Source organism: Anastrepha ludens, chromosome 4 (assembly GCF_028408465.1).
Source record: "Anastrepha ludens isolate Willacy chromosome 4, idAnaLude1.1, whole genome shotgun sequence".
Taxonomy (NCBI): Eukaryota; Metazoa; Arthropoda; class Insecta; order Diptera; family Tephritidae; genus Anastrepha; species Anastrepha ludens.
In genome coordinates, this window is record NC_071500.1 from 77,654,456 (window position 1) to 77,682,207 (window position 27,752).

General features: G+C 34.6%; 1 protein-coding gene across 1 annotated transcript; it reads right to left on the minus strand.

Annotated features, from left to right (window-relative positions):
* Positions 1-2,119: 2,119 nt before the first annotated feature.
* Positions 2,120-27,621, minus strand: LOC128859909 (steroid hormone receptor ERR2). The gene is made up of 3 exons (XM_054097050.1): positions 27,217-27,621; positions 12,033-12,747; positions 2,120-6,557 (listed from the first exon to the last, which is right to left on the minus strand). Exons 2-3 carry the CDS (start codon positions 12,669-12,671, stop codon positions 5,598-5,600), a joined length of 1,599 nt encoding a protein of 532 aa, XP_053953025.1. The 5' UTR covers positions 12,672-12,747; positions 27,217-27,621; the 3' UTR covers positions 2,120-5,597.
* Between the last annotated feature and the right edge of the window lie 131 nt (positions 27,622-27,752).

Below are 27,752 nucleotides of genomic sequence, written 5' to 3' on the forward strand. Positions count from 1 at the left end.
ATAAAAAGATCAAATGTCATCACCGAGCTCCACTGGATTTTAATAATTTATAAAGTGTTAAAAACAGAATTGAAAATACTTTATTCGTATATAATCTTACATATGAAAATATTAAAAAATTCTAAAATTTCCTTATGTTCCGGCATTTATTAAAAATAAATAAATATGAAGTTACGCGTACATATAAAAAAAATTGGGTTTTCGAAGCAGAGTCCAATTCAAAATTCGAAGAATGCAGTTTTTTTCTACTTAAGTAAGCCCGAGAAGAATTATATTAAAAAAAAAAAAATGTTTCACACAGTGTAATATTATAGTGACAAATATAGTGAATAGAATTATTTCTGGAACATACTACTGATAGTTTTTTTGTTTATCAGGTTATCTTTTAGTTTATATAGTATATCTTTTTTTGTTAATTTGAAATAAAATAATTGTGATAAGTAGTTTTTTCATTTAAAAGGAGAGAGAATCGCACTCATATAGGAAATTTCGCGGTCCACTCTATTGAGCTTTTGGCTTCCATGCAATCGTCTTCGTAGTGTTGAGTTTGAAGGTATGATTTTTCCCTCATTAACAAGTGAGGCCACACTTCTTTTTCATAAGGTCGAAATTAGTCTGCATCCATTTAACAATATTTTCATTTGAACAGGAATCATCCGTTTCTGTGCACTGAGCGTTCAAATACCGGTTTCTTATTACCGTTGACCTCAATTATTACGTCAATAACTCTCTTCTAGATGAGAATCATTTGTTCTTTAGTAAATGGTGATTTGCCTAGATCGATAGGGAAAACTCCCAGTCCTACCATGTCAGCTACTTGGCTGAACGTCGGCTTGGTTGCATGGGGGAGACACTCTAGACTTTTTACCCACCCTTTTAGCCTCAGAAGCGCCTTTCGCGGTTTGCAGAGCCTTTTCTCTAGTCTGGCCGCTTAACAGAGAATTTTTTTTTCGGCCGAAGCCTGATTTCATGTCCAGAATTTTGAGGTCTGAACCTATGCCAGTATATCCCGACTTTTCGAAGATGACACCAATTTTGTCACCACATAAGTTGTCAAAGCTCGTGGACTCGAGACATGAATCTTGTTTCGAAGGTTTTGGCCTAGAAGCCAAGAGTGATATATTATATCATCACCAGCATATGCTGATTGTTGTTAAACAACTACTCCTGCAGGCGTTGTTAACAAGTGGCTGGGTGCATGTCCAACAACGCTGTACGTAGCCGAAACGGTCATATTGTCCTTCGTCCTTTTTTTTTGTCCAACTATTTAATGTTTTGTATTCCATATAAGATCCCACGAGTAGTAGGTAAAGGAAATCACCCCCAGCAGAGATCTTGTACTGCGAGAAGGCTTTTTTGAAGCCGGAGGTCACCAGGTATCCGGAGTTCGCATATTCATGGCTAAGCACCCTCTTAGCTGGGCATCCTTCGGCATATGTTGTGGAGCCGCTAACACGTCGAGGTGATAGATCAAGCTTCCACCAGCAATACAATTATGGCACACACCAATGTGTATGTTAGTCCCCTTGAATTACTGATGGCTTAACAGCCCAAACCGTTTGAACGAACCTTATGAGATTTACCGTTTGCGCTTCTACATACTATGACTTTTAGGGAATCGGTGAAGTTCTTCAATTTCAGTCGATTATCGAGTTTGTTTTCCAATTGTTGAACAAAAATTTTCTTCCTGTCGTGTGTATCTGCGCTCATAAGTTCACCGCAAACGCTTATATAGGTATTTCTAAGCACGACATTATTCTCCTACGTTGGGTCGTCAATGAATTTATGTGAGACAGATGATGAAAGGCCCAAACTCAAAAAGCCGAAAGCTTGTCGGATGAATTGCGTATCCATTAAAAATAATTCAATTTCATTATGAATTTTCTTTTTTAAAGTTACTTCTCGTATGATTTTCATAATTGGCTTTTTTGCATAAAGGCACTCGGAGATTTACTATTGACTGTCGAGAGGGAACTCATTATTAGGAAAAATATTTTTTTCTAAATATGTCCACGTTGATGTTTCGAGAGCCACCAACAAGCAACCTGTTGCGGATATGAGAAACAAGACTCGACTTCGCGACCTACAAAAAATTCTAGAAATAAATCAAAACATATAATTGAAATCAACGAAAAAGCTCCATGGCTCTATTGTTTTATTTTCAAAAGTATACAAATACAAATTGTTCGCCAAAGTCTGAAATATGTACCTACTATATACTCTGCATCTACAGGGCCTTTCAAGTGCGAATTTCTTTTTTAGCATTGCTTTGTTTTAACAGCCGTCCCAGTTAACAGCTAATCTACAATTTACTAAAATTATTTTGATAAACATATAAGAATAATTAAAATCAACTACGAAAATTATAGATGAGCACGCGATGAAAAAGTTAACCGCGAAATTCGAGTTAGCTGACACGGTTACAAGGCACCAGTGCACGATCACGGATGGACCATGCAACTGAAAGTATCGCTGGTCGTGTAATTAGTTCATTTTTTTGAAAATGCAGCAAGAAATGAGTTTAGCTTTAATAAATTGCAATATCGAGATATGTTAGCAACGTTTTTTAGCCTTTAGCGATTTGTGGACGGTGAGAATTAATAAATTTATTGCATAACCGAATTCCGGGAAGAAAAACTTCACGATATTTTGCAGTAATTTGGCCGCTAAAATATCCGAGATGTGGACTTAATTATGTCTGAATGTCATCGGAAATTTCACTAAATTATTTGGATTTATTATTTGGATAATATTGTATATAAATCAAAAATTGTAGACCCTCTTTTATATGTTCGTCTGCCAATAAAAATATTATGTATTGAATTTCCATTCAAAATATGTGTTTAACTTGAGTTTAACAAAGAAATTCGAATTTGCCAGCCCTTTTGTATTTGCATAACACTTTACATGTACATACATTGCTACCACTTACAAACTACTTGATTCTCAGTTTAAACTAATTTCAATATTATTTACAAAGATTCTACTATAAAGTACAATACTTAATAGACAAATATTTTATAAGTAGTTATACTTATTTACATACATATAAGTAGGTATATGTACTTTTATACATATATTGTACATACGTATACATGTTTTTTATCGCTATATTTTCACCTTTATGTAAATGAGTGTGATAAAGCAGGCTTGTATGTATGTACTCGTATTCCGTAAGTTTTACAGTAACGGGGGTTGGGGTTATTGTTCTATTCAAATATGCTTATCATTAGACCAACACGAAACGCGATTAGGGTCTTGCATTTCTTATTTAAAGAGACATAAATATGAATTGTGGGTTTCACATTTTTTGCTTAGGCTTTAGGCTTTAGGCTTTCAATTACATACCAAGTACATATGTACATATGCATACATAAATACATGACTAATTCAGGACTATTAGATGAAAATAATTTGCAGAAATCTGAATTTTCTTCTTCCATTTCACACATTTTCTAAAGATTAATGATAAAGAATTATAACTGCATTAAAATATGAAATACATAGTATATCAGGGCAAAGCATTTCAATCGGTAAACTATAAAATAAATAACAACGTATATACAAGCTTGTTTGTGACGGTTGAAGTTTATAGTAGAATCCTGTGTATGGCTTGAAAGTTTTCTTGAGCAATAAACGGCTTAGCTGGATGTTCATGCTCTGTTTATTCGTTTATGTGTGCACGAATGATTTATATTTTATTTACGAATGATTTAAAAATCCTCGCTAGACCCTACGCTTCAACCGTGTAAGAAAATCTTTGGCTTCATCCAAAAGTACACTATATTGAAACCCCAAAAACATAGGCCGTTACTTATGATTTAGAGAAATCGAAATTGTAAGAAAATTTACACTGTAACATGAGGAGGTGAGCTGAAATAAAAATTAAAGTCTGTCGTTTGCCTTTTTTATAAGTATCTTACGAGTATAATTTTTAATGCCATTTCAGTTATGAGCGCATAAGTACTAGCAAATGTTGGTAAGCAAGTACTTACATATATGTACATATGTATGCAAACATTCGGAACTCAAATTTTGTTACTACTTATCACATTGTTCGAGCGCATAGTCACAAATGACAGACCGCTCGCACGTGTCCGTTTTGTTCGTACTGATTTAGATTGCCAACATCTTCTTATATATAATGATATTTATTTTTAATTCGAGCCTAATATGAAACCCAAAACGTACACTATGGGCTTGCTCGAGTTGCAATGACAACAGCAGTGTTGCGCCCGATATCTTCAAGTGTCACGTTCGATGAGAAATTCTGGCAGCTTCGGCAAAGTATAATTTTCTAACTGCCAAAAATTCATCTCTTGTTGCGCGCAATGGCTTTTAAATCTGTATCATAAAAAATTTGTTTGCACGCTTGTTTCATTCCTTTATTTGTCTTATTCAATTACGGTCAATATCGAAATTGTCTTGAAATATTTATAGAAAACTTCATTATTTTGATTTACACACGTATTCCCTTTACCTAAAAAGGTATCCGTTTAGCATTTGGTACAGGGTTGCAAACGTTTATTTTATACATGTCTCGAATAAGCCTTATATGTATGTGTATACAAGTAAATGCCATTTTTGGTTGTTTACATCATTTAAAAACTTCATGGTCTGATTTTCGTATCCCAATATTTTGAAAAATGCGAATGGATCACTCTTAATACAATATATGTACATATATATATTAAGGTGCAATCGTTGAATAATGTTTAGAAATGCATGTCATTTGTGTTATATTTCATTTAGGAATACTGCATTTAGATGATTTTGAAGCAGAGTAGGGCTAGATTATGGGTAATTTTCTAAGTTGTTAAATGAAAGAAAGAAAAACCGAGTTCCTTATGAAAATTTGTATGCAAAAGTTGAAATTTTTATTATATGTATAGTATTCCATATTTTATAAATTCATAACGGTATACAATATATATATAAGAATATATATATATAGTATGCAATATCATACCCGAAATATAGATGACTTCAAGGGCGCGCTAATACAAAGCATCAGTCTCTATTATTTCTAAACAATAGATGATGGTATCCAATAAACCCAACCAAAATATTTTCCAAATAAGTTACGAAAATTGAACACATGTGACCATTCAGAATAATTAATAGTTTGCATGAACGCGTTTATTGAAACTCATTTATATTTATTTTAATTTTGTAAAAAAATGGGTCCTCGCTGCGGTACATCTTAAGTGTAACATTTGCCAAATTAAAAACAAAATAACGAGTTTCATCTCTCGAAAGAATTGTTAATTATTCAAGGAAAGAAGAATTATGAAATTTGTATTTGTATGTGTGATTCATTTTTTCCAAACCAATAATATAAACGGCAAATTCGCATACAAATTTTATAATTAGTACTAAATTCGATATGTTTACGTACAAAACTCAAGCCTTGAAAGCCCCGCCACAAGCACTCTCACCGATACACAATCGAAGAATTTATATTCCCTACCACTACATTGAGTTTCTGTTTTATTTATCTACTATTGCTTTGTTCACGCCAAATTGTTTTTCCATTGCGTATGAGAATTATTTATTTACAGCAACATTCATATCTTGCGCCCTGCAGAAGGTCATTCTCACCTGGATACAGGTTCAAGCATCTCAACGAACAATTTTTTTACTGTTATTTTACCCTCATGACAAATGTCGCGCCAAAAACGACGTAATATACCATCTGCTTGACGCAATGCTGGAAGCAACAATAGTAATTGCTGCTGATGTGAAACGGCTGATCCGTAACGCAATAAGCACACAACATCATTTAATGAATTAAGTATCGATTCACGAAATGCACGCAACGAACTTTGATCATCTAGCAAAATATCACAATTTGATAAAATCAATGCTTTAAGCAGATAATATTCCTCTCGCCGTGGTGATAACCGTTCCAAACGCTGAGCGATTTGTACGCAGTGATAATAAAATTCAGCGAAGCCGCACTCCTTAGCAAGCAATTCGTCCATCCATACATCTGTGGCGAAACATAACCGTCCGTTAAATGGCAAAGAACGAAAGCTTAGCTGCAGTGTTAGTATTTCCGCCCATGATACTTGTAAAAGCTTCATCTGGTCGTTTAGTGGCAGCTCAGTGAAGCCGGGTAACTGTTTAGCCCAGCCAATCACGCTTACTAGCTCCTTATCATAAAGATCACTGAGCATGGCGAGAACTTCGCCTGTATCACAATTGTTGTTTTGAAAAATGCATATTGGCTGAGAAGTTGGTGCTGCCAAACTGGAAGATAATATCTCACTGTTGCTACTATTATTACTGGCACCACTTCCACAATTACTATGTTCCAACTTAATTAAGCGATTCTGGGTGACTTTGCCATCTGTAGTGGTATGCGGTTGTTGTGGTAGCTGTTGAACCGTTAGGGTATCTGGTTCGTAAGCGTTTAGGATCTCTAGGACTTTGATATCTTCAAGGGAGGTACTATTAGACTGGTAAAGTAGCTGCATTGTTTGGTATGAGTTTGAAACTGGATTACGGCGGTACTTTTGTCTACCTCCACGCACCCGATCTAAACGTACACCTTCCTGATGAAGAAAATTGAAAATAGAAAATTTTGGATTAACATAATATGAAAAATGTATTAAAAAATGTTAAATTTTTAAAAGTATTCGTAGAGGGAAAATTGAGAATATAAATACTTTCAATAAAATAAATTCAGAAATTACTTGAATTTGTTTGTACATTACATTTTTAAGGCAAGAGGCTTCGGAAAATAGTCTCCATTAGATGGTACTGCACTCGAGTATTGCCGTGCATCAATGAGAATAAATTAGGTTTTCTTTGTTTATTATTATTTATTATCTCACAAAATCGATATATCCTTGACTATTTTAAATTCTACAGATATATAGGTACATACATCTATTACTTTGGTTTAGAGCAAAATTAGGGAAGCCACTGGCTCATATGTGTTGAGTTAAAAATGGTCAACTTTCTATCAGGCCCACAAGGCGGATACGCAAAATATTCCTTTTTACTTTGCTTGAGGTATGGTAGAGCTAAAAATCAACACTGGATTGAAAAGATTACATGATAACCCCACCTTTAGTATCAAAGGATCGTATAATTTTGTCTCCGTTGCATATAAAATTGAAGTATAAAACAATTTATTAAAGGTCTTGACAAAAATGGAAATTGTTTACTTTTGCTATCAAAAAAGTTCCCAAGACTAAGTGCAGAAAAATAAGATCGAGCATTTTTGGTGGACAAAGACATGGATTCAGTTTGTTTGACATGTTAATTTTTATTTTTTTTATTTGCCTATCATTTTGTTAAAGCATACGTATTAACACTAAATTCATATTTGTGTTTAATAGATTTACTAGGTTGCATAAGAAAAGGATATGGCATTTTCTATATTAAAAATTAAAATAGTACAAAATACCATTACAAAGAATATGGTATTCGAGTATGTTCATGTTGTGAAGTGAACAATATGAATAATAATAGTAGAAAATATTTATTTAACACTAGAATTACGAAGATTTACCATATATATTACCTATTTCAACTAACCGGTCATTTTGACCGGTTTTTTTGTTTAACTACACAAAACAGTAGAAATTTAGAAATAAAACTAAGAATTCATAAGATAATTAAATTTTCAAGCAAAAGAAACATATTTTATTCATTTATTGTAATTACATATCAGGTTTGTTCGGCATATATTGCGTGAATTGGCATCTCGCTTTAGTTGGAAATAATTGCTCGTCGATGGTAATATTTTGTCCCGGTATGTAGCAGTTTTGACTATTTTGAATGAAAGATTCCCAAACATATGTTACCATTGCAAATTTATTTGTTTGTAATCGCTGACTTCTTTCATTTTTTTTATCAAATCGGATAAAACGTAAAATATTAGTGAAGTCATCCCTTGGCATAGTTTTTGAAAAAAAGGCAGGCCCCCATTTCTGGGACCATAAATAAGATAATTTTAAGTTCTTGGCTTCATAAGCGCCACGCGCAAATAAAATGGCCAGAAAAGCGTTGAATTTTTCTTCTGATAAATCCAGTTCTTCACCAGTAACTCGTAAACCTTCTTGTTTTGTGCATGTTATGATATGATGTATAATATCACGATTAATTAGTAATGAGAAAGCACTACTCACAACATTCTTTACAATTTTTTTTTTTGTATATCCTGTAGGTCCTACTTTTTGTTTGAAAATGGTATGTTTTGGTTTTCTCCCTGGATAGGATCCAGCTTTGATTTCATTCCAAATAGTTCCATTAGCAATTTCAGTTTGCTGATCTTCACTCTCATCGGAATAGGACGGAAATCTTACACTTTTTCTTTTACATACCTTGAGTATGTTCTCCTCTTCACTATCACTGGATACATAGACTTTCTCTTTATCAAACTGGACCGCTGAAATATTTGTTGATTTGCAGACAACTTCGGATATATCTTCGCATATATTTGTTATATCTTCAAGAAATTTTGTTTTTTTCGAATGTGACGCCATTTTCAGGGTAATAACTTCTAACTTAAAACTATAATTTTATTTCCCTTTCTAATAATGAAAAAAATATTCAATCAGAAACCACTTACAATGTATGCAAGAATAATGTGAGATTATAAAGAAATATAAAAAATATTCAATTTATTGTCATTTGCAACTATACACGGTAAGTAAGAATACTAAATTGAAATGTTTATATGCTACGATTTATGATAACTTATCAGTATAGGGGTTACAGACTGACTGTAGAAATTGTATTCATATTACGGATTTAGTATAACTGTATATACCATATTACAGTTATACAAATTTTCGCATAATATATGGAAAACGCAAAATCTTTGAATTCCGGGAATTTTCCATATTCAAAAAGAATATTTCAAGAATATACAAAAAGTATTCATGATATTTTTATGACCGATCAAAATGACCGATTCGTATATTTAGGTATAACACATAGTTAACTCTGAAAATTGGAAGCGTAAGAACAAAATAATCTATAATATTATTCTATACACAAATTTAATAAAAATCATGACATTATCGAAAAAAATGTAATTGGAATATTTAAGAGGAAATGGGAAATAAATGTTCCAACCGGTCATTTTGACCGGTTCGTAGTTCTAGTGTTAAAGTAAAATATTGATTAAAAAATAGAAAAGATCGATACGAAGTTAAGGGACTAAAAAAATTAAATACAAATAAATAAGAAAAGAACTATGGTTGCAATATTTTGATAAAAGTTAGGAATACAACAACGACCTCAGCAAGACTTCTAATTCATAGAGGTTTAAATTAAGCCACCATTCGGGAGAGCGTATCGAATCTCCGTTCATGGAACAGTTTTCGCCCCTCGGCAGGCAATGGCAAATGTCCGAGTGTATTTCATAACAAACCATTTGCCATTCGGACGACGACTTAAAACTGTGGAACAACATTAAAACGCAAGCCCAAATACGAGGAGCAGCTCGGCCAAACTCCTAACAGAGGTGTACGCGCCAATTATTTATTTATTTATCTTTAAATTAAACAGATACATTTTTTATGAAGTAAACCAAGTGTCTAATGACATTCACAGAGGCAGGAAGAGAGTTCAGCAATTTGTGGAACATGTACATTTTTGGGAAAATTGTAAAATTCGTATGGAAAGCAGCTAGTTAGATTTAATGTACTTTCAATGTCAAGAGAAAGTGTACGCTACCTATTCACAAGTTTTCATTATTTATTTTTTAATTTCAATTATATTTTTATAAGAATATACTTCAAACTACAACAAAACCCCTATAACGCCAAATTTTCAACTTTGTACACAATTTATAAAAATTCGACAATTTTCATCAAAATTTCAAACTATTTATTTAGAATCTTTAGATAAAATCCGGGTAAACAGTTTTATAGCTCATTGAATTTTGGTATAATAAGGTGCAAGTTTCAAGTGATTCAAAGATGGCGTTGATTGTTAAGAACTTTTTTGCTAGCGGTCTTGTGCATTTTCTCCATTTAACGCATACTCGACATTATTTATATTCCTATAATTAAAATATTATATTATCATACGCCCTATACAAATGTTGCGCATATGAGAAAAGAACCAGAAAAATGCTACACTCCCAAAAATTCTTTATTTAATGTAAATAAATTTATATGTACTGAACATTATAAAATATAACCACGTATTTCCATTTGTAACAATTTAAGTCGTCGCACAACTATTTTTAGGAATTTGTGCAGATAGATAGACTAAAATCCGCTGAAAACTGCTCACCCTCATTTTTTTAGAGAGTAGAACATACTATACATTCGCCTGGTCAAAGTATAACAACTTAAGAAAAGAACAAAAGAACACGCAGCCCTATAAATATGATGAGCAGTAAAATGCGACATTATTGCGAGAAAAGAAAAAAAATGAAGAACAGGGTGAACGATTCCACCAGGGTCCGAGGGTAGGAACGCACAAACCTCCTGTAAAAAAGTCTTATGAAAGAAAGGTTTTTTCAACTTAACAAATTTATACAATAGGATTAACTTTAAAAATGTTGTGATTTAATATAAAAGGGTCCATGTGTCATATTTTCTAAACTAGATCTGATACGGAAATTTCTATCACAGATTTGAAAGCATAATTAAAAACAAGGATAGTTTCATGTAACACAACCCTATTGTCAGAAAAGCTGTTGCGCAGTGCAAATTGCAAAAAAAAGTATATCAGCAGAGTTATAGCCGAAGAAAGGAGAAAATATAAATTGCACTTTCTAAGTGTATAAGCCAAACAAGCACTCAGAAATAGCGAGACAACCAAGAACACCAGAGATATTTTAATGAAAAGCGTCAACATCGACACCTCTTTGTAGAATGCAGGGCATGCAGGCATAGGAAACTTCAAAACTCGAATGTAACGTTACCATCAACATCCATTTCTCACGCTTCCGAGTCAGGTTTACAACAAGCTGAAAGGTTTACAAAAAAAGATTGTGGTATGGGCATTCGCACTATTCCTTTTATAAGTTTCAAATTTCGATCTTTCACCATTAATGAGTAATAAAAGTTTATCTTTGCCATGCTTGCAATTGTAAACTGTTAACATAGCTTCTCACATCGCTTAGTTTAGCTGAGATCAACTAATACCTGACATTATTATGAAATGTTGGTAATGATTGAGCGTTACTATGGTGGTCCCCAGAAAGGATCTAGACCTCAGAAACTATGTTTCCCTTTTTCTCTTTAAGAGTACCTGCAAGTGGGAATTGGTGGCGAATATGTGTGATCAAGATTCATTGGCATTTCAATTATTTACATTTACAGGCCGCATTTAGAGCGCGTGCTATGCCCGTCACGACATGCAATAACCTAGATAGACGGCGGCGCTAATGGGGATTACCGGCGCAGTTAATTCCGATTAAAACTGTAATGTGACAGACTTTAGACTAGTTACGCGGATTAGTGAACAGCTGATTTGCTTATTGGATAGTTTTGTCAGCAAAAGATGGACCGCTGGGAACAAATACGGGTATTTGAAGCCCTGATACTAAAACGTAATTATTTATTTTAAAAAATTTAAATTCCAATTTCTCAAACTGCTCCGAAATACCAAAACAATTAATGTGTTTTCGAATTAGTGCAAACTACCATTGCATCTAGTCCTTCTTGTTCTTCTCTTTAAAAGTTTCATTAGTTTTCATTCACAATAGATATTAACTGTCATTTTTCGGAAATGTTGCCATCGAAAATTCCCTTAATCCGCTTAAATTATAAGAATTAAGTCTAGTTTTCAGTTCGCATTAGTTGCACTTCATTCCTGAGATAATTCCGAATTAAGTCGTTAATAGCCATTAACGCCATCCTCTTTTTCAGGCAAGTCCCGCACATGCATCTGTGCAGCAAAAAACAAACGTAGTGGAAAACTGGGGGTACAACAAACTGCAATTCCCACCTTCGTGAAGAACCTTGTAACAAAAGTTGGCATATTCGCCCTGTTCGCCCATACATATACATGCATACATGACCTGTAAACTGGGAAATATCATTGTATCCACTTACCTTCAACATGCCCATGAGCAAACATTTCTGGAAGCGACACGCCTGGCATGCTTTGCGCCGCCGTTTATTGATCTCGCATTCATTATTAGCGGGACACGTGTATTCAATGTTTCCTTGTATTGTACGCTTAAAAAATGCCTTGCAAGCCTCACAACTGGCCACGCCGTAATGGAATCCTGACGCCACATCACCGCACACCAAACATAGGCGACGCAATTCGTCACGTATTGACCCACCGGTTGTGACTCCACCACCGTTCATAGAGTTACTGCTATTGGTTATAGAATTTCCATTGTCTCCACCACAATCAGTTTCTTTCAATGTAATCGGTATACTTGCTTCACAGCCAGTCAAAGTGACGCTGTGCAAGTCAGCCGATAACGCAGTAGTTGAGCTACAAAGCTGTCGCTCTGGGGACACGGAAGGTGATGATTTATTACCGCTAGTAGATGTATTCCCGCCTGTGCCTCCACCGCTTGCAATACTGCCACTGCTGGTAGTGCTACTTGTACTACCGCTGGTCCCGTTCGAATACGAATTAGACCGATTAACACCTAATGTTGTGGAGGTGCTTGGACTGCAACATGATGTGCTGATATCCAACTCCTGTTTTATATGCAACACACTGCTATCGGACATTTTAGAAGCTTTTATTCCTGGTTTTGAGTTTTAGTTGTTCGTATTTTTTGGCTTCCTTATTTAAATATCCAAACATCTATTTGAGGAAAAGAAAATAATTATAATTAGTGAAATATAAATATATTAAAAAACGTAGGAACATTTTTTCTTTAATTAAATATTTGTATGGTGGTTTAGCCTACTAGCTAAAAACGCTGTTTCCCCAAACCTTCCAATGGAATTTTCCTTTACAAATTTTTTAACAGCTTCCTCCATTGGAGAGTCAATTGTATATATGTATGTATTAGATAAACATATAGATGTAGTTGTATGCTAGTACCCGTTTTCTTAAGCTATATAATTAAAAAATCAGCGCAGAACATTTTACGTGATAAAGTCCGATTTGAATGAGAAAATGCAAAAGTTGTTAAAACTTACAAAATAATCTCATTGCACTCATACTGATAACTACCACAAGCACAATACGAAACCGGTAGAATAACAAAAGCAAATGCAATTCAAATATTTTAACATATGTAGCGCAGAATCAGAATCACAATCATGTTTTATTTTAAATATATGAATATACAGAAAACAGCAGGAAAAAAAGAACAGCACTAGCTCAAGGCCATCAGCTGGTTTTACAATAAACTAGGATTAATTACAATATTTGCTAGTCTTATATTTAAAATAAGGAATATATGTGTAATACAAGTAAATAAAATATGTCTAAGTATAGGTATATTAAATTAAATGAGCAATGTTACACAGTACAAGAAAGTTAGATATAGTATTTACATTTGATAATGTGAAGGGAGAGCTGTGCCAAAAATCCTTCGCCTGGTATTGGTAAACTGGGTGCATTCGTCTAGGATATGCTTTACTGTTGTTCTAGATGACCTACAAAAACAGCAGGATGCATCTCCAGAGTTTAACAAGTAACTGTGAGTGATCTGCGTGTGACCTAAACGAAGTGGTGAGAACAACAAAATGTCTGGATGTTTAGATTCCGGTGAATAGGTAAGCATTACTCTGAAGGGATTAATTGTCGTGTAATGAAGAAAGTACTCATTCCATTTCAATAGAGCCTTGTTATGTAGGTACTGTTTTATTGGACGTTTTAAGTCAGTTTTTTCCAGAACGTCAAAATACAGAGCCGGTTCCTTATGAACACTTTTCGCGACACAATCAGCGAACTCATTGCCTTTAATTCCGCAGTGAGCTGGTATCCACAACAATTTAATTTTGTTTGTTTGTTTGACAAGTAAATCTCGAACATGAGTTAATACAACACTGTTATTGTTGAAATTTCTTACGACATCGATGGCAGATTGACTGTCGGTACAAATGCAAAATTTACCTTACTTTTTGGAGGCTATTAGAGCGGCTTGATATATAGCAAAGATTTCACTACTAAATGTCGAGCAGTGATTGTGCAGCAAACCTTTTTCTCAGATCTTGTAGATCCTCAGATATAACCGCGAAAGAGGTTGAGAAGTTAATTTTGGAGCCATCGGTAAATATAAATTTGAAAGATTTTTGATTTAACTCTCGTTTGTGCTGAAAGAATATTTGTCGGTAGATAAGACCACAAATGTTTTCCTTTCGATAATCTTGAAAGCAATTAACAAATGACGAGAAGCCAAGGTGGGCACTTACTGCGGATTTGACGAGTAGGTTTAAAATGGATACTCATTTTTCTAGCCGAGACCACCACATGATATAACGCCGACAGCCTCTTTGGAAAACATTTTCTATTTGCTGCATTGATTGTGATTTTATAAAGGTGATCATTATTGCAGGATAACACTTTGTACATAAGGCCAGCAGTCATATATTCCACCCGCTCACTTTAAATAGGAAGTCCGGATTCAGCCAAGATGTTACAAATAGGAGTAGTGGGGAAGGCACGTAGGCTTCTACGCACATCAGCACGATATGGAGCACACAGAAGGTTTAAGTTGCTTTTGGCACAGCTTCCATAAATTGGTAAAGCGTAGTCAATTACAGATAAAAGTAGCGATTTAACAATGTAACAAAGTGTAGAAGTATGTACAAAGGATTTTTTTGATGAAAAGTATTTTACAATGCTAAGACGATTAATTAATTTATTTCTAATGTAATTGCAATGAAATTTAAAAGTGTATAGTATTTACAATCAAAGAAAATCCCTAATATTTTTAAATGGCTTACGTTACTTATAGGTATATTATGGTGTCTTAGTTTTACACCCTAACAGCACTTCTTCCGACAAATATATAGGATATTGGATTTTTCGCATGATATAATCGCTCCAGATTCGAGCGACCATACAGCAATGTCCTCAAGGATTTTGTTAAAGATGGTTCTAACCGACACTAAATTATCGGGTATAGTAAATATTAAAACATCATCCGCGTAAATACAATGACCAATATTGTGCTTATCTATGATTTTACCTATTTTGTCAAACGCGATAACAAATAAAACTACCGAAAGAGGCGAACCTTGGGCAATCCCGTTTTCTAAGTCGTATCTGTCGGAAAAAGACCCGTTTATCTTAACCATAAATCTTCGGTTTGTTAGGAAGCTTCTTACAAAGTTGTATGTTTTAGGACCAACCACCAATTTCCTTAGTTTCCTTAGAACAATGTGTATTCCGATGCGATCGAAGGCTTCTTCCAAGTCAAGGGAAAGTGCTGTAATATGTTTCTTATTAGACAAGGCACATGAAAAGAAATGGTCGAAAGATAAAAGTGCATCGACAGTGCTATGTCCTTTTTTGAAGGCAACCTGACTGGGGTTTAAAAACTTATGTTTGGACGCAAACCACATTAGTCGGTTAGCAACTATTTTCTCTAAAATCTTGCTGGTGCATGGCAATAAGGAAATCGGGCGAAAGTTGGACGGCTTATCTGCTGATTTGTTATGCTTAGGAATAGGTGATATACAAGCAAATTTCCAAGTTTGAGGTATGATACCAGAAGTGAAAATGGAGTTGTATAGTTTTAATAACCTAGTTTTAATATAATCAGGTAGATTTTTAACCATAGAGTAACTAATGCGGCCATAACCAGGAGCGGAATTTCTGGCCTGGTTAACAAAATGATCAAACTCTTGGATGGTGATGGGATTGTCAATCTCTCTTGCAGAGCGAGTGAGATTTTGTGGTGCACAATATATTTCATTTAAAATTCTGGATTTTTGTGCAACAAAGTCGTGAGAAAAATTTGTGTTAGCTGAGTACTCAGACCAATGTTTAGCGAAAGAATTTCCAATTTCTTTGGGGCAAGAAATGAACTTGTTATTTATAATAAGTTGTGGGACAGTAAAATTGCTATAAGACCCCGACAGCTTTTTGATACTTTTCCATATTTGTTTTGGAGAGGATGACGGATTGATACTGCTAGAGATGCTAATAAAGCATTCTTTTTTGCCCTTTTTGCAAAAAGCTTAAACTTCGCATTTGCTGCCTTATATAACATAAGGTTTTGGTTGGAGCGTATGAGTTTAAAATTATACCATGCATTTTGCTTTATTGTACGTAACTCGGCAAGATCCTTGCTCCACCAGGGGACACATTTTTTATGAAAGTAGGGACGGGATTGAGGAATGGATAACGTAGCTGCGCTGATGATAATCTTTTTAATAGAACTAACTCCCTTATTGATATTACTACTAAAAGGGTGAATTTGACATTGTTTGTGGCATTGAAACCTGTATTTTGCCCAATCTGCTTTATCGGTTTTAAATCTTGGCATGTGACCAGTCTTAATTCTCCTTTCACAATTTAAGTGGAAAACAATGGGATAGGGGTCACTACCACAAAGACTCTCTAGAATTCTCCAAGAAAGGAGTGGGTAAATGCTAATGGAGGATATCGTAACATCAACATGCGTAAATGAATTATGTGTGGAAAAGTGTGTCGGGGATTTATCGTTTAAGACAATTAAATCTTGGGTGAAAATTAGATCTTCAATTGCTTTACCCCTCTTGTTTTGTATGGTAGAGCCCCAAAGTGGACTCCAGGCATTGACCACTCCACAAAGAATAAGTGGATGAGGTAGTGAAGTCAAAATTGATTTAAACTCACCAATATCGAAATCTTTACCAGGTGGAAAATAAACAGATATCACCGTTAAGGTTATATTGGTCTTAATTTCAAAAGCAATAATGTTTAAATTTGTTTGAATATCCATTCTTTTATGCCAAATACCCTTTTTAATAAGGATATCAGTCCCGTGTTTATTCGAGTTACTTGTGTTATGGAAATAGGCAGTGTAAGGCGAAGGAGGAGAGGGATTAATGGAAACTGCAAGGTGGGTTTCTTGTAAAGCTACAAGATCGGGTTTAAAATCTGAGAGAAGTAGAAGAAGCTCATGGTAATTGTTAAAAAAGCCGTTTATATTCCATTGCAAGAAAGTTAACATAGTGATTGGTAAAAAATGAAATTATAGAGAGAATTATTTGTAACTGGAAATTTACTATTTTGAGCATCATTCATCAGAAGAATTTGCCATATTAGATAACTGAGTAAGAGAAAGAACTCTACTCATAGATGGAAGTGGTGAGAATGTGCAATTAATGAAGCTGTTGTTAGTTATAGCTTTGGCATTATTAAGAGAACAACTAGAACTACAATGATCTACCTATATCTGACTGGGCAGTGGTGTGATTATTGCTTTTTGAATTACCAAGAGAAGCATTCTCTTCTTTATGATTTTCTTTTAGATTTTGAGAGTTATTTAATTTAGTATTATGTGATTTATTGTAGTTGTTGTCTTTGTTTGTTATTGTTTTAGAAGTAGAGGTACTTTGTGCAAGATGAGCACGCGAGGTTTCTGCTAATGAAAATTCAGTACTTTGAGATTTCGTTTGTTTGTTATTAGATGATTGTAAGTGGTTGATTTCTTTATTTAATGTTGTTTTTGGAGTAGAGGTATTTTGGATAGTAGTGGCATTTGGAGTTTCTGGACAGCGGCGTAGGATGTTGCAGAATTAAGTGGGGGTAAAGTTATTTGTGTACGATAGATAAGAAATATCTAGGAGCATTTATTTTTTGTTTTTATAGCTAAGATGTCTTTAGCTTGTTTAAATTTTTTGCATTCATTTGAGGATGAAGGATGTTGTTCCGAACAGTTTGCACACATAATACGAGTGCAATCGTCTGGTTGATGGGGAGATAGTGCGCACCCAACACATATTGGTTGATTCTTGCACCATTTTGTGGTGTGACCAAGCAGTTGACACAGTTTGCACCGCATGGGATTAGGAATGTACTCACTAACTTTTACAGAATGCCATGACACATCAATTTTGGTAGGTAACTTGTAAGAATCAAAAGATAGTAGGATAACACCACTGGGAGTTAGTTTTCCATTGAACATTTTATTGAATCTATAAATAGAAGTTATACCTTGGCTACTGAGTTCATTCACAATTTCTTCATCAGATACTTTATTAAGATAAGGGGCATAGATTGTCCCCTTGGTGATGTTGAGTGAAGAATGAAATGAAAATGTGACACGACACACCCCTTGTAATTGCGTGGTAGACAAAAATTTTTGTGCTGTTTTCTTGTCCTTTACCAGTAGCAGAAGGTTACCATCTCTGAGTTCGGAGATCGGAGAATTGCCTTATGGACGGCAAAACATGAAGTCTGAAATTTTTTTATTTTCATCACTGCAGGATAAGACCAGAAACTTAGGATCTGCCACAGTAACACTTGGTAATTCAGGGAAATAAGTGATGAACCTTTACTTAATTTATTTTTTTTGCGTAGGGTATTGCTTGCGAGCAAAGCAAAGCGATTCTCCCGGTTATCAGTTGCCCCGGGGGGCATTATCGCAATTAGAAAAAGAGAAAACTTACCAAATCGGAATAAAACTAAGATTTATATTTTAATAGAAATAAATAACGCAATGATTTTAGCTAATCAAAGAAGAGAAAAATATAACGGAACAACCCGCACTAAATAACACAACGATAGAGCACCTAAGACGACCAAACCCCTTGAATGCTAGACGCTGACCCATATATGTAGCGCAATTTGTATTGGTAGTATTGCAGGAAAGAAAAAGCTAGTAGTTACAGGGTCGTCGAGAAAAATGCGGAATAGTGAACTTAAAAACTAAAACAATAACCTACTCCAGCCGGAATATAAAGCGGCGACATGTACATCCACTGTGGACATCACTTCCGATATGGTGGTCTTCAGAGCATCCTTAGTGTTATGAGGCGTTGCATTAACATTTGTTTCAGCTACGTCTCACACGTAATAACCTAGGAGGTTGCAGACCGGGATTGAATGTGTAGGGTTACTGTGAAGCCAAGCCTGTGTATTCCTTGCTTTGTGAGCAGGTATGGAGTCTTGCTGAAGCATGTATCATCTTGTAGCATCGTAAGTTGCCCCACATTTATGTCTTCTTAAAGCGTTATCTCCGAAGGGCATTTTCCACTGCGAGGCAATTCCAGTATCCTGATCTCTGTTCTTGCACAAGGACCTACTACCGCACTCTTTTGGCAATCAGGAAACGATACAATAACAATACATATAGTAGGTACCATTGTCAAAAGTTTTGGCCCCAACATCGCTGGTACAAGCCTTCCTATATGTTTTCCGGATTCGTCTAGATGACCCTGTAGAACTTACAATGAATGCCTAAATGCATACACGTATAATAAACCTTTACAAGGAAAAACATTCGCTGAGTTCGAAGTATTTTTTCAAGGTATGTAATTACAAGAAGAATAAAAATAAACAAAAATTGAGATTATTTCATATTTAAAATTAAAATCTATCAAATTTGGGCGCGATTTAAAGTTGGCGGTATTTCTGGGGGCTCTCTAGTTTACTCGTAGATAAAATGTGGCTTATCCGTTCATCGGTGCCCTTTTCATCGGCAATATTTGCATGCCTCACATGAACAAAACGTTCGGTATTTTGGGAATAACATGGATAAACTGTGAAAATAATTAAATTTGGCAAAGAAAAGTACCAAATTAAGGTATTTACCTTTTGCTAATCTGGTAATTCGGTTATTTCTTTTGAATATAGTAGGACTTTAAGCTGGTCTTGCTACTTGAGGACCGAACATTTGACGAATTCGTCCCGTTGACCTCTGCCGGCTACTGTAATATTCGTATAACCATCTGAATGTACTGAATGTACTATATTATCGGGGTGGAAAAAGTACACGTTATCTTTGACGAACGATTGATGATGATTGGGTTTGTTTAACATCTTCCGGTAACTGGCGAATGAAATTGCAGGCAAATAGAAGCATGTGTATGTATCGTAAATCTTAGTAAATCTCTAAACTGGCCAAAAATTTACAAAATTAATGAATCTTGCGATAGGCTACGAGTACGAATTGAGATCAAAAGAACAAACCAAAAAAGAGGAAATCGACCATGGTTCAGAACATTTTTTAAATTTTACATTCCGCATATTCTTAATTACATCAGCGTCAAATATATCACCAGCAACTTAGCAAATTGACTTAGAATTGGGTATCAAAATGAATTTATATTACTAAAACTACAAAATGAGCTGATAAACACTTTCTTTGTTTAGTCAAAACTTTGGGCTTTATCTGTTAATAAGACACATAGGAGCATTTTATATGCAAGTATTTATATAGATACATATATTTGATCTAGAATTTATACTTTTTTATAAAAACTCATGCGTTTAACGATAATAAGTTTTAAACACTCTTCGTACGATATATAAATTCTGAAATGTATTTTCTAACGAATTTACTTTATTTCGCTTTCATCTCGTAAGTCCTATCTGCCGTTCGAGGTCGGCAAAATGACAAGGCAGATGCCATAAATTGGAGATGTTCAGCCAACAACAAAGGATGCACATGCCAATTTTTTTTAAATATTCATAAACATGTTTTCATATAAGGTGACGCAAAATTAGTCATGCCCTTTTGTTTTTGAATAACTTGTTTGCTAGATATAAAATGATTTAGAGGATGGAAATCTTTATTTAGGCTTTTCTGATGGGTGGGAAAGAGGATATTTAAAGTGTCTGTCGCCAGTGTTGATTCACATTTGTGCCCGTTTTATTACATTTTGCATGATTTTCCACAAGATTTTCGCATTCCTGTCGAACACTCTCCTTAAGGGCTGCAATTATTTTAGGTTTATTGGCAATCCCGCAACTTCAAGTAGTCCAAAAGAAAAAAGTCTGGAAGGGTTAAATTGGGCGATTCGCTGGCTATGCCAAATCGCCAAAACAGGATATTACGCGACGGGAAACGCTTGCTTCCTAATAACTTGTTGCAACCACATATTCACCTTGCTCAGCTCATTCAATTCCGGCAGTATGAAGTGGTGTGGTGGTGGCCAATTGTGTGACCCGTCGTCTGGCTCATGTATGTGTATCTACGTCGATATTCACCATCACCACACACCGATTATTGGTAAAAAAAATCAGCACTGTTATTCCACGTTCTTGCGGAAGCTGTCTAGTTCACAAGTGTCGAATATAATTGACGTAAGAAAAACTTAAAAACTTAAAACTTAATGTTATTTTATTATTAAGAGAGTATATATAAGATAAGTATATACAATAGAATGGAAATATGTAATATCGTATCGTTTTCAGACATTAGCATCCCTCAAATATTTATGCCGTTACAGCAACAAACACACTTACGATCCCGGTTCTGATGAGAAAATATGAAATCAAACTCCTCCTCCAATTTTTGTAACGGGTCTGAACTTTTTTCCTCAAAAATCAATTCGGCTGAGCGCGAATGAAAGTTGACGACAACATTTTGTACAAATTGTGAATAGCTCCACTTACGGGATGTTTTCAATTGTCATAATTTTGTAATCTCACTACAGTGTTGACTCTATATTTTGATACAAAAGATTTCCTATGATTGCAAACTATTCGCCTATTTTGTGATAATGTATGTGACTAAGAATACCATACTAATTAATTTAAAAAAACAGCCATAACTTTTGTTTCTGTTTTCAAACAATTATTACAATTTTACCAGATCAGAAAAACAATATAAGATTAAATTTATGTAACTATCAAAATATTTTACATGCATGTAGAACGCAGTACGAGTTTAGCCCTGATTAATTCTTCGCGTTCTATATACCTATGTACGAGGTGTGTTAAAAAAATAAGGTGAATTTTCATTTTTCTCAAAAAATATTTATTTATTCATCAATTTTTATTTTATCTGCTTCAAAGTAGTTCCCCTCAGATATTACATTTGTGCTAGCGATTTTTCTAATTCTCGAAGCAGTTCTGATATGCACTTTTTGGTATGTCCTTGAGCTCTCTCAGCGATTCAGTTTTTAACTCGTCAATCGTCGCAAAACACCGTCCTTTCATGGGTCTCTTCAATCTTGGGAATAGGAAAAAGTCGCAGGGGGCCAAATTTGGTTTTAGTATAAACTCAGTAAAAATTCAGCAATTTCAGCGTCGTCATTCACATCTTCTCGACCTTCTATGAAAAGTTGGTGCCACTTGTAAACATTTTTTTAATTCAGTGTTTTTGATGCAACTTCTTTGATCTATTTTTTTCGATAGCAGAAAATCGTCGAACGCAAAACACTTGTTTTATTTATGCCTCTCACAAATAAACTAAACATGATACATTGCCAAAATCGTGAATATATCTTCGAGACAAGTGTACTAACATAAAAAATAATAATCGAAAGTCGAATATACGTAGCCAGCGAAATTTAGAAATTCAACTTATTTTTTGAACACACCTACGAGGAGGTCCATTAAAAATGGCTTACCATTGTGCCACAACACCACAAGCTATACGGCAAACCTTAATTCTCTCTAATCAGAGCATATTTTTGGGCTAACAAATATAGGAAATAAATTCTCAAATTGTATTGTCATGTGCGTTAAAATAGTAAAAGCACTTACATGTGTAGGTCTTTACCTAAGCACTTTGTTCTGTTAGCAGAAGACTTTTAATTAATTTTTTTTTTTGGTTATGTATCGTACCATCAATCGACTGTTAGAATCATTTTAAGCGAAGGACCAAACGTCCGAGCATTGCTCATACGAGTCGCCGAAATTCTTTGAGGCAACAGAAAATCATTACTAGAGAGCTGGATATGTCTTCCAGATCCATGTCAGGATTAACTCATAATGGCCTCCACAGCTTTTTGCATGTGCACTGGATAGATTTTAGTTCTACCATCGAAACAAACAAGATTAAAAAGATCCCAGAAACTTTCGGAGTGGCACGCCAAGAACGCCCATGAAAACTCTTTTTTACGGTTGAAAATTTTTTACATCATGGTTTATTGAGAAGTATCCCATAAAGGTATCAGTTTTCTGCATTTTTGTATAAAGGGCATAACAACTAAAGCAAAATTGTGCCAAGAAATTGCCTTGGAAAGCCAGGAACTTTTTTTAAATATACTTTATTTATTACAATTTGTTAAATATTAGCACTCTTTCGCTCTTTTACCAATGTAAGGAAACATTATTATTATTTTTTTTTCTGTTACATTAATTATTATTTCTTAATTATACTGTAAATCTTTTGTTAATTCAGTCGATGTCAGAATATCCCGTTCCAATTGTCAAATATTTGATAACCCTGTATATATCTAATATATAATAGCAGACTGCCGAGCTCTCCACCAAGCAACACGCAACTCTGAGATTTTGACTTTATCTTCATCATTCATAACGTTACAACGCGAAGTGCATTAAAGCTTCCTTCTCGATGCTCCTCCAGAGCGGACGACCTCGAGCTTTTGCTTCGTAGTTACGAGTTTCCAAATCTTTGAGATCGTTTTCTACTGCGTCTTTCCATCAGTTCCTTCGTCTACTTTTGCCCTTTACGCCCATTAACTTCCCTGTAATGGGTTTCTTCACGGTACAGTCAGCAGGCATACGGGTAACGTGACCTAGCCATCTTATGCACTGTGCTTTAACAAATCGCACAGCTGTCTCGTTCCTAGTAAGATCGTTTAATTCCAACGATGTCAAAATCCAACAAAAAATCGCTGAAATGGTTAAATTAAGACCCAGCACCGTTCAATATACTGTCGAGTTTTATGTGCGCATAAACCGTGTGCAAAAAATGCAAAAACTGCACATTACAAAATTTCTAAGCCAAAAACCGTACTGTCAAATTGAAGTTAGCAAGAGACCATTTATGTTGCATAGTGCCTCAAAATTAAACATTCGGGATAATGAATGGCAAAAACTTTCATCTGAATATTCTAAGAAGTTGACGGTTCCAAAGAAGCTCTAAGCTGTTATTGACAGAAGTGGATACCCAACAAAATATTAATTTACTACCACCTCAAAGTTATTGCGCCTTTGACATTTGCATAATACAAATGAACTCTTGTTCGTAACTCTTGCCGTATTATTTTAATAACAATAAGTATTAATACAACAAGTGGCCGCCGTAGTCGAATGGTAATTCAGAGAGAACGTAGGATCGAATCTCGGTGAAACACCAAAATTAAGAAAAAGTTTTTTCTAACACCCCTCGGCAGGCAATGGCAAACGTCCGAGTGTATTTGCGCCATGAAAAAGCTCCTCATAAAAAAAAATCTGCCGGTCGGAGTAGGTTTGAAACTGTAGGCCCCTCCATTTGTGGAACAATATCAAGACGCACGCCACAAATGGGAGGAGGAGCTCGGTCAAACACCCAAAAAGGTGTACGCGCCAATTATATATACATACATATAACATTGAATTTTAGCATTGTCTTCCACACCAGTGATCTCACAGATGGTGGAATAGCCTGGCTTTATGTGGATTTTCATCCCGCCATATGATGGCATAATTGTAAGATGTTTAATGACGAGGTCTACTCTTTCAAAAGAAAAACATTGCATTGAAAAATATTAATGTTGCAAATTAAATTAAATTGTAAACGTTAAAGGGGCCACTCTTATAAAAGAGTACACCGACAACCGAAGTGAAGAACTTGACCCACCCGCCACTTCTTTACAAAATTTTGGAAAATCATTATTCTTATTAAAAAAATTAATCACCCCGAAAGCGCGTGTTTGATTGCAGGAGACCTCAAGCACTGATTAATTCCAATCAACAATATTGAATCTTTAACTAAACGTGAAGTAGCTAAAACTAATCATAGGCATACATATGTATGTATGTACAAATCACAAACAAAATGTCTTATCAAAAACACAAATAAAGTTCTTCATTTAAGTAAAGGCAGGAAAAATATTTCTTATGTGAATGACATTGATTCCCTTCTTGAACGCATGTGCATAAAGATCGTTTCTTAAATAAAAATTGTTAATACTTTTTAATAGAAGAGTACATAAATACTTTTGATATTTGATAAAGTCTCGATAACACATAAATCTAGTGCAAATAAAAATATAACTTTATTCTCGACAGAAAATTGTATACTTAATTTTTTTTTATATATTTATTGCTAAAAGTACTCTTAGTTGAATAAGCCAATGCTTTAGTAGTTGCTCATATAAGTGAGTACACACATAATATGTCTGTCAACCTCGAAACTACTTGACCAATTCAATTCTAACAAACTACATTGTATGGGCTTAGGTATAATATTTATTGTACAATATACATATATTCAAAAAAATCTTTAGTCATATATAATATTTGAGTCATAGTTTGTGTTAATTTTTGCGCTAGTTGTTGTCAGCTCCAAATCAGTCGAATTCGCCTTACTAGCTGTTTGACCGTCCATATTTGTGTTGCTTTGAGTTTTGGCTTAACTGCCCAAAAATTTTCAATAGCGTTGGTAACAGACGACTGTGAAGATCCTTCCAACATTTCAACCCAATTTTTCTATCTCCACTCTGCACACCTTCGGCTTCGATGCTTGGGATCGGTTTTTGGTAAATTTTATTAATCAAAACTGCATTTAAATAAACGGCCAGATCCTTTTTTGGAGAAGCAGCCCCAAATGTGAACCTTGACTAGATACTTAACGGTTCGTTGAAGTTGTCGATTATCAGCAGTACACCAGCAACTAGTCGCCCAAAAGGAAGATTCATCTGTGAATATTACGTTCTGAATTCGCCTTAGCCCATGCAAGTCGTCCGGGAAAGGCGTTAACTTCGGTATACCGTTGCACCCATTTATTTATGAATGCCATCGACTTCTTCAAATATTTTGCTGAAGATGCACGTGACATTTTTGGAAGTAGGATACCGCACAAAAGTCCTCCTTAGCCACTCTCATAATTCCTGACAAGTGGAAAGCAGAGAGAGTAGTCCCACTATTGAAACCTGGGAAACCAGGTCCGATAAATCACTTTTCCCCAATAGTGACGACACATGTTGCTAGAGTCTGAGCCATCTTAATTCGTCGTCACTGAAATTACTTAATTCGCTTGATTCATTCACTTCACGACTTCAACTAATACTTCCGTGCCGCCATCTTCTTCGGAATTTTGATCTTTTTATATACATACATACATACATACTATATATATGTGCATGTATATGTGAACTTTCAGGTCATACACATTAAAATGTGCAAATATATAATATTTACTAGCTCTTCTTCTTCTTCAATAACTACCGTTTTTCCAAGGATTTTATTATTTCTAATATGCCGGTTTCAAATGTAGTTTTCTTTTGTTTACAGACTGTTTTGTCAAGCGCACTTCAGCACACATTTGGTCGGTGCTTAACCGTTGAAAACCTGACCAAATTACTTTCAAATATTCGCAACGAGGTAATTTGTTAGGGTTTACAGAGCTTCGTTTTTAAATTCTTCAGTCAGATGTAAGATAATTGTTTAAAATATAATAACTAATTTTATAAGAACCGCCACTTTCGGGTTTCTTATTGTAATAATGCCATGGTCGGACACGAGATATTTTTCTGAATTTAAGCAGCAGTTCTATAAATCAACTGTTTTTAGGAAACAAACCATAAAATTAATCAATTTCATAGCAAGAACGTTAGTTTCAAAAGATATGTTATTATTTATAAAGAAAAACTGTATGCTTCCCGTCTGCCGCCAAAGCTCGAATTGGACTAATGAACACGTAGCCAATGCAGTTCCAAGCAGTTTCTCTGTTAAATTTATAAGATGGCTATCATGTATTTCCCTCCAATCCTCCCCCCCTAGATAAGCCTTCTCATCAGCATATATTTTCTCAATAGTAATATGCGAAAGGTTGACACTCGTAATCGTACAATTGATTTAACATTATGGCTTAAACCCAGGTTAATCTTTGATAGCAAATTTTCACACTACTTCACATCCTGAAAATTACTACACAAAAACAAAATGCATCTGTTTCCCGGTGAGTTACGGTCATGCAGGAGCGTGTTGAGCATGATCACCAGCTTCATCAAGATTGTTATGTTGTTGTTGATAAAGTTGAATGTGATTAGCGTATAGTTGATCAATAGAAGTGTTTATATTCCTATCATTATTAAACAAATTACTATACTTTAACAACAGCTTGGAAAATATGGATATGCAATTAGAACTTTCACACCAGGTGTAATTATTTAGATATAGCGTTTTTGACTTAGAAATTCAATAAGGCGTTACTACATATATTTTATACAATGTATATGCGTATTTAGTTATAAATATACTTACAAGATATGTTTTTGTAGAAGCGATATTTTTTTAAGAGATGATTTTCCTGCTTCATAGAAGCAACCAATTCTGAGTTTCTAAAGCACACTTAACTCAAACGTCTTATTATACCCAGCAGTTAAATGAAATAATTTATTTAGATGCACTTGGCGAACGTTCCAAAGATTAATATTTTGTACAATGTAATTTGCATACATCGATTTTTTCCCCTACTATCTTCGCCTGGTATGGATAAGCACTAACTATCACGTACTGTGATATTAAAAGCCACTGTTTAATTTCTTTACACTTTCAACTTCATTATTCACAATGCATTACTTTTTACTAAAATTAAGAATAAAACATACCAGAAGTATAGTTTCGGAAATAAAAATACTTAGCAAATTAAGCGAATACACATAAAGGCAGAATTGCGTAAATGTCAGACGGAGTGAAATTAGAAAATAATTAGGCACATTTTAGATATGTCAAGTATTGAATTGAACTGTGGTATGTTCCCGTGACTTATTTGGACCTGTATGAAGAAACGATTGTGA